This window comes from Ursus americanus, chromosome X, assembly GCF_024610735.1.
Source record: "Ursus americanus isolate L20-20 chromosome X, mUrsAme1.1.p, whole genome shotgun sequence".
Lineage (NCBI taxonomy): Eukaryota > Metazoa > Chordata > Mammalia > Carnivora > Ursidae > Ursus > Ursus americanus.
In genome coordinates this window covers 74,239,737-74,248,212 of record NC_142164.1, presented here as the reverse complement: position 1 = coordinate 74,248,212, position 8,476 = coordinate 74,239,737, and the positions used below count along the sequence as shown (strand labels likewise).

General features: G+C 38.6%; 1 protein-coding gene across 1 annotated transcript; it reads left to right on the top strand.

The window, feature by feature from the left end:
* The first annotated feature begins 5,176 nt into the window (after positions 1-5,176).
* Positions 5,177-8,229, top strand: SPIN4 (spindlin family member 4). The gene has a single exon (XM_045814791.2). It carries the CDS (start codon positions 5,686-5,688, stop codon positions 6,433-6,435), a length of 750 nt encoding a protein of 249 aa, XP_045670747.1. The 5' UTR covers positions 5,177-5,685; the 3' UTR covers positions 6,436-8,229.
* The last annotated feature ends 247 nt before the right edge of the window (positions 8,230-8,476 follow it).

The window sequence follows — 8,476 nt, the reverse complement described above, 5'->3', positions numbered from 1 at the left end:
AATCCAACAAAAAAAGGGGCAAAAGACAGATATTTCTCCAAAGAAGACATTCAGATGGCCAAAAGACACATGAAAAGAGGCTCAACATCACTCATCATTAGGGAAATGCATATTAAAGCTGCAATTGGATATTACCTCATACCTGTCTGAATGACCAAAATAAAAAACACAAGAAACAACAAGTGTTGGTGAAGATTGAGAAAAAGGAGCCCTCTTGCGCTATGGGTGGGAATGCAAACTGGTGCAGCCACTCTGGAAAATAGTATGGTACTTCCTCAAAGAGTTAAAAAATAAACTTCCCTATAATCCAGTAATTTGTTAATGGGTACTAACCCAAAAAATACAAAAACACTAATTCAAGGAGATACATGAAGCCCTATGTTTATATCAGCATTATTTACAATAGCCAAATTATGGAAGCAGCCCACATGTCCACTGACAGATGAATGGATAAAAAAGACGTGGTACTTATATACAATGGAATATTATTTGGTCATGATCAAGAATGAAATCTTGCTGTTTGCAATGATATGGATGGAGCTAGAGTATAATGTTATTATAATGTGAAGTAATTCAGTCAGAGAAAGTAAAAAAAAAACTATATGATTTCATTCATATGTGTAATTCATGAAACAAAACAAATGAGCAAAGGGGGAGGGAGAGAGAGACAAGCCAAAAAACAGACTCTTAATTATAGAGAACAAACTGATGGTTACCTTAAGGGAGGTGGATGAGGGGATGAGTGAAATAGGTGGTGTGGATTAAGCAGTGCACTTGTCATGATAAGTACTGGTTTATATATGGAATTGTTGAATCACTATGATGTACACCTGATACTAATATAACAGTGTAGGGGCTCCTGAGTGGCTCAGTCAGTTAAGCATCCAACTCTTGGTTTCAGCTCAGGTCATGATCTCAGGATAATGAGACTGATCCCCGCAGCAGCTCCATGCTCAGCTCAGAGTCTGCTTGAGATTCTCTCTCTCCCTCCCCCACTTCCCCTTTCCCCAAGTCTGTCTCTCTCTCACTCACTCGCTCTCTCTCAAATAAATGAATGAATGAATGAATGAATGAATGAATAAACAAATAAATATTTAAAAAATATATATTGACTATACTGGAAAAATTCTTAAAAATTGTTCCAATCCCAGGAGATCCTTATTTTGATTATTTTATTGTCTATTCTAAAGTTTCTGTTTGCCTCTTTTTTTATACCTTTATTTATTTGCTGATGTTTTCAAGATAATTAATAATTACTAAAGCATTTTTGTGATAGCTGCTTTAAAGTCTGTTTCAGATTACTTCAATATTTTATTTATCTCAGTCTTGACATCTATTAATTTTCTTCCATCATTCAAGTTGTGATTTCCCTTGATCTTTGTATGACTTGTTATTTTCATCGCATCCTTATCATTTTTGATATTATAATATGAGGCTCTGTAGTCTAACCTTGTGGGATTTTTGTTGTTTTGTTTTGTTTTGTTATTTATTTATTTATTTATTTATTTATTTATTTATTTATTTATTTATTTATTTTAACCAGAGAGTCTCCCTGTTGTGATATAACTGGATGGTCAGGTGTGTGTCAATGTCAATTTCTAGTGGGATTTCCTGACACCCCCTTTGCAAAAGTGGAACACTGACTCACACTGCTTCATTGCACATGTGTGAGATCAATGTTTAGCTCCCTTTTCAGATCTGCCAGTACCTTCATGGTGAAAGCTGTGTACTGACTCATACCATCTCACTGCCTCCAAGTGGATGTAGATGTGGATGTTTATCTGACCAGTGGACATCACTAACACCAAGGGTGTAGGGAAAGTTGGGTACCATCTAGTCCCATCTTGTTCTCCTCATTCAGTCTCACTGATGGTAGATAGGGATGTAATTTCAGTTCCTCACTGGTTTTCACTAACTCCAAGAGTGTTGGAAACCAGAGTGTTGATTACCCCTGCCTTGTTCTGTGTTATTCATAGTCCCATTGCTGTTGTGTTGATATGGGGGCAGGGTGAGAAAAGGCTATAGAATAGAGGTCACTAACACTACCTTATACCAACAGACGATGGTGGAGGAACAGTGTACATTAAACCTCACTGACACTACACAAGGAAATCAAAACACCACACTGCTTGTTTCTGTTGAGTGGGGGGTGGAAGATCAATTCTGTGCTAAGCACCACTTATACTATTCTGAAAGGGAAGCACTGCCCTCTTAGGGAATCACTGCCTGCTTCTGCCAGATAGGTCATGGGAAATCAGCTCTCTAGTTCATCCTGCCAACACTACATCAGAGGAATTGGAACTAACCTTGTTTCCCATCACAAACCACATACCCTGTGTCTTAGTCTGGCATACTCTGTGCTCCAGGCACCGTCTTCTGACCAGTTTTTCATATATCTTACGCCCATGCATCCCTCTGGGCCTTTCCTTCAGCTGTTTTCTACTTAGACTGAAAAGGCCTCAATGTTCTACCACGTTCTGAATGTCTTCCTTTTGTTTCCTTACCCTTTCAAGTTGTCTTTTCCAATCTCCCCAGTCATAACAAATCACTATCTCTTTGGGTCCCCAGTACTTAATTTGTACGTGATAGCATGTATTATAATCTACCTTGTACAATGGAATTAACAACATTTATGCTTATCTCCACCACCCATCCAATTATTACTGTATCTCCCAAATTTATTTTCAATAATGTTTTATTTATCCAGGATTTGGGCTCCCAGAAAATTACAGCATTTGAAAAACTGCTCTGAAACTGGCCATTAAAGGATAAAATCCTGTCACAGTGCCTTTTTGATTTACACTCAGGTCCTGACCAACGGGTGATGCGCATTAAGGAGGGCATGTGATGTGATGAGCACTGGGTGTTATATGCAACTAATGAGTCAATGAACACTACATCAAAAACTAATGATGTTGACTAATATGTTAACTAATTGAATTTAAAAAAAAAAGAGGTCTTGAGTGTAAAATAGAGCAAAGGTTTAGAGATGGGACATGAGCCACCTAGGACTTTGATCTGTATAGGCTGTGTAAGAGTACTTGCTTCATTAGGGAGGATTTCTTTGAATTGGAGCAGAGCAGGTAAAACCACTTATTTATTTATTTCATAAATATTTACTGAGTACTTACTCTGTGTAAGATACTTGAGATGCAAGATAAAAGTTCTTTCCTGATGGTTTTATAGTTGAGTGGGCAGATATACAAAATATACATTATATCATAGTGTGGTAAGGTCTACTGAATCCCTGAATTCATAATGTTAGGTAATGATTTGACATTAGAATCATAGTTTTAGAGAAGAAAGGATATTAGAAATTGTCTTCTCTGGCTGCTTTGTGGTGTGTGTGCAAGAATTCCATTGAAGTATATAATCAAAGGGCCTGAGTGAATTGTTTGCCCTCCATTTGTGTGACCTGTGTGGTGTCTTCTCCTACATGTCAACTGCTTTTTTAAGCAAAAAGAGCTTGGAACATCTTGGTATGGGAAATTACCTGGGACACATTCTTTGTGGAACATAATGGCATGACATTTACAATGCCTTCTTTCTTTCAGTGTGTAAGTTGTATGTATATGTGAATATGTACACCCCACTATGCCATTCTAAAGAGCTTAGAAGTACCTTTTAGCATATGCAGTTTTTTGCTTCCTTGGAATTACTTTCTCAAATTGTAGTATTGGAGAATTATCCCATCTTCAAAGTCCTTGGCCTGGGAAACACGTAGAACTGGGGGATCCAGAATATTCTGCCCTTTTAGCGGTACAAAGACTGGATTTTTCTGTCTCTGTCTTGGAAGGTATGGAATGTGGAGGCAGCCAGTATTGTCATCTTGCAGCTCTTTTGCCTACTTTCCTACATTTCCAGATAAATTAATGGCCTTTATTTTGTGATGACATGAGGTATTGTCTTCTCACCAGTGAAGGATGGAGGAATGAGAATTAGGCGGCTAGACTTCCCTGGGCTTTAACTGCTATCTCATAAAGTAGGATACAGGGCTAAAAGTTTTACAGACATCCCCATTTAATTCTCATAACAGCCCTGTGACTTGAGGTAGGTAAAATTATGGACACTTTCTTTTCTATTTTTCAGAATTTCCGTATGAGGATGCAGTAGTTCTATAATCAGAAAAACAGTAAATATACACAACAAAAATACTTTCATTTCTCTCTCTACCAAATTTGTTTCTCTCTCCACAGTTTTGTCTCAATAGTCTGCTTTTTCACACATTGTTCTTATCTCATATGTGGATTTCCATGACATTAAATATTATTTGAAATTATGGTTTATACTAGCTCAATAAATCCACATATGAAGGTAAACTAGCTTCATTATCTATTTTGTCATAGGTCATTTAGCACAAATAATGGACCATCCATACAAAGAAACATTATGGGATAATTAAAAATCATATTTTCAGAGTATTTGATATGCTTAGAAAATGCTTTTGATATAAATGGGAAAAATTAAGCTATAAAAGTATGAAATCTCCCAATTTTGTAAAATGCAAGCATAGATTTATTAATGAGAAAGAATCAGAACTAACATTTTGCTGTATGTCTAGATGGTAAGATTAAAGTTAGTTTTGTCTTTTATTTCACTGAATTTCAGAAATTTTCCACAATGTCAGTACTTTTCTTTTACATTCGGAAAAGAAGATCATTAAACAAGTCATTACTGGGAGTGATCAGGTAGAAAATATAAAGGAGAGTTTGGATCAAGATGGTGGGCTGTACACAGGCTTTTTCTTCACAGCTCTTATATTCCTTAAGCTGAAAGAAAATAATTTGTATGTACAAACTCTCTCTTTTGTGTGTGTGTGTGTGTGTGTGTGTGTGTGTGTGTGTGTGTGTGTATTGAATATTATTTTGTAAAGGTTTTGTAAGGAATTCCTGTAAGATAGAAAGCAGATGGAGTGGCTGTGGAGAAGGCTGACGGGCGAAAGGCAGTCAGAAAAAAAGGAGCAGGGGAGCCGGACTGTCTGGCTCCAGTTTGAAGGAAGCAGTCAGAGAGCCGGTGAGGAAGTGAAGGAGTGAGAAACTGCGACTATGCGGACTGAACACGGGTGCGCGCACTGACCCGCCCTGTAGCTGCAGGCAGAGCGGAAGGCGGAATGGCAGGGGGCGGGGCCGAGGCGCAGGCGGGCTCAGAGGGGTCGGATTCCTGAAACAGCAAAAACCCCGGCGCCAGAGCTAGGCCAAGCAGAGCAGCGCTGCGAAGCCGAGGCCCCGCGGACTTGTCAGAGACCCACCGCTGCCTGCGCCTTTGCTGCTGCAGTCATCTCTTTTATCCCTTGCCTACCTTTCCTGTCGTCTCCTCAATCACCGTTTCGCAGCTGCAGCACCATCGATAACAGCTAAGTGGTCAGTTCTGGGACTTGGGGTTGGGAATTGGGCGGGTGCGAGGCGTAGGCAGTACAAGCTAGCCCGCCATCTCCTCCGGCAACCGCCGCTGCTGCAGACACCTCTCCTGGGCGGGAAAGAACACAGTCAAAAGGCCCAGGCTGTCCCAGTGTCCACGGTCAGAGTTAGGGCATTTCTGTCAAGCCTTGGTGAGAGCCTTGCACTTGGGGAAGGGAGGACGGACTCAAGAGATCACGAAAAAAGATCTCATATTGGATAGTGTTGACTTTTTGTCAGCTTAATTGTGGAAGTGGCAGCTTTGCTTGAGCCTCCTTAAACACCAACCATGTCACCCCCAACCATGCCCCCGATGGGTGTAGATGGTGTCTCCGCATACCTGATGAAGAAAAGGCACACCCACAGGAAGCAGCGGCGCAAACCCACTTTCCTCACGCGTAGGAACATCGTGGGCTGCCGCATTCAACATGGCTGGAAGGAAGGCAACGAGCCCGTGGAGCAGTGGAAGGGCACTGTGCTTGAGCAGGTTTCCGTGAAGCCCACTCTCTATATCATCAAATATGATGGCAAAGATAGTGTGTATGGACTAGAGCTGCACCGAGATAAGAGAGTTTTAGCTTTAGAAATCCTTCCCGAAAGAGTGCCAACTCCTCGCATTGATTCGCGCCTGGCAGATTCTTTGATTGGCAAAGCAGTGGGGCATGTGTTTGAGGGTGAGCACGGTACGAAAGATGAATGGAAGGGCATGGTCTTGGCGCGAGCCCCCGTGATGGACACTTGGTTTTACATCACTTATGAGAAAGATCCTGTCCTTTATATGTATACACTGCTGGATGACTACAAAGATGGTGACCTGCGCATCATTCCAGATTCCAACTACTATTTTCCTACAGCAGAACGCGAGCCTGGAGAAGTGGTCGACAGCCTCGTGGGCAAGCAAGTGGAACACGCCAAAGATGATGGGTCCAAGAGAACGGGCATTTTTATCCATCAAGTGGTGGCCAAGCCATCGGTCTACTTCATTAAGTTTGATGATGATATTCACATTTATGTCTATGGCTTGGTGAAAACCCCCTAAATTCATTGCGCTCTGCAAAAGTCGTGGAACTATTAAATGTAAAACATGTCATGTTCTTGTAATTGTGAATTTTTGGAACAGTTTTGGTGTCAGAGTTTCAGGAATTTATTATAACTTGTTACTTATTGTGCCTCCAAATCTTACAATGACTGGTCCCACAGTTTTGTCCAAGTGTACGTTGGTACTTTTGATATTGCCTTGTTCTGTAATTGAAGATTTAATGTGGGTGTTAGTAGAAAATTAAAAAGTATTCATTACCATTGGAACAATGAAAAACTAAAGAAAAATTAATGCTGTAACCCCACACCAGGTCCTCTCTCCCATTTTATTATCTCCCCTCTTTCTTCTTTCCAGGTAACAATTGTTAAGAACATGATGTATAACCTTCCACATTTTCCCATCCACTTAGAGAAAGTTTGTTGTAGTCTCTTCTGTAAAAATGAAAAGTCACATCATTTCTCTGTAATTGCTTTTCACATTTGGAATATCCATGATATCTTTTCTAATCAGTAGCTCCAAGTCTCTCTCTCTCCCTCTCCCCTTTCCCTCCTTGCCTCTCCCAGTTCCCCTCTGCCTCTGGAATTTACTTTGTATATGGTATATCATAGAGGTCGATTTATACATTTTGTTCACATTGGGTACCTGATTATGCCATCAGTTTTACTAAATAAAATCACCCATTTCCCCTCTTCCTCTCTGTCTCCTTCCCTCCAGCAGCTGCATATACAGTACATTTATATACCAAAAAATATTCAGCCATTCTATTACTCATGGTCACTTAAATTATTTCCTTTCCTTTTTTCACCATAGCACTGCTGCAATAAATACTGGTGCTTTTATTTCTATTGAGTAGATTCCCAGCAATGGCATTGCTAGGTAGGGGGTATATTTAATTTTAGAGATATTATAAAATTACTATACAAAATGAAAATGCTCATTTCCCAGTATCCTCTCCAACACTCTTTCAAGTTTGCAAATCTGGAGGATGAAAAATTGCATAGTATTTTTTTTTAATTGACAAACTCGAGGTTTGTGTTTTTTTTTTTTTTTGGCTACTTGGATTTTTCTCTTTTGTGATTTGCCAGTACTTATCCTTTGTTCATTTTTCTATTGTATCTTTGATCTTTTTCTTATACATTTGTAGGAATTCTTACTGTATTTCTCTAGGATGGATATTAATCACTTGTAGCCCATCTGTATTTTTTTTCCATTCTATCATTGATCTTGACTTTATTGATAGTATCTTTTACTTTACAGTTATTGTCGTTTTTAATTTTTAGATAGAATACTGTCTTCTTTTCAGCTTTTTGGTTTCCTATCTTTTTCAGATGAATGCCCTCACCCCAAGTCATACAAATATTCACCTTTATTTTTTTCTAAAATTTTCATTAATTTTAAGGTTTTAGCTGTTTGAGCCATCTGGAGTTTATTTAATATACAGTATAAGATAAAGTTTCAAATATACATTTTGTTCACATTGGGTTCCTGATTATGCTATCATATTTATTAAATAAACCACCGATTTTTGAGTCTGTGATCCAGTATCCTGTTGTTTAACTATAGTGTTTTGACCATAAATTTTGAACTCTGGTAAAGCAAGTTACCGCTCATTAGGTGTGTGTGTGTGTGTGTGTGTGTGTGTGTGTGTGTGTGTGTGTGTGTGGTTTTTCCCCCCCTTTTCTTCTTTATTACAAATTGTTCTAGAAATTCATTCTTTCCATGAAAACTGAAAGCATTCTTTCCACATTTAAAAATTCTGATATCTTAGAATTGTGATACATTTGTACATTTCTATTTAGATGAAAATTTTAATGATATTAAACCTTAATTCTCAAGAGTTTTGGTACATCATTAAAATCTTTTGTTTTTGTTTTTGTAAGGTTCTTCATATGGATCCATTATATCTGATTAAATTTATTTCTAAATATTTTTACAGGTTTTGTCACATTTTGACATTTTGAATTGGGTATTTTCCCCTCCTCATTTGTAACTTATTTTTGATAATATAGACAAACTACAGATCATTTTTTAAAATTTTTAC

Coding starts and splice junctions, on each gene's coding strand:
- SPIN4 (XM_045814791.2), top strand. CDS start 5,686: ATGTCACCCCCAACCATGCCCCCGATGGGTGTAGATGGTGTCTCCGCA.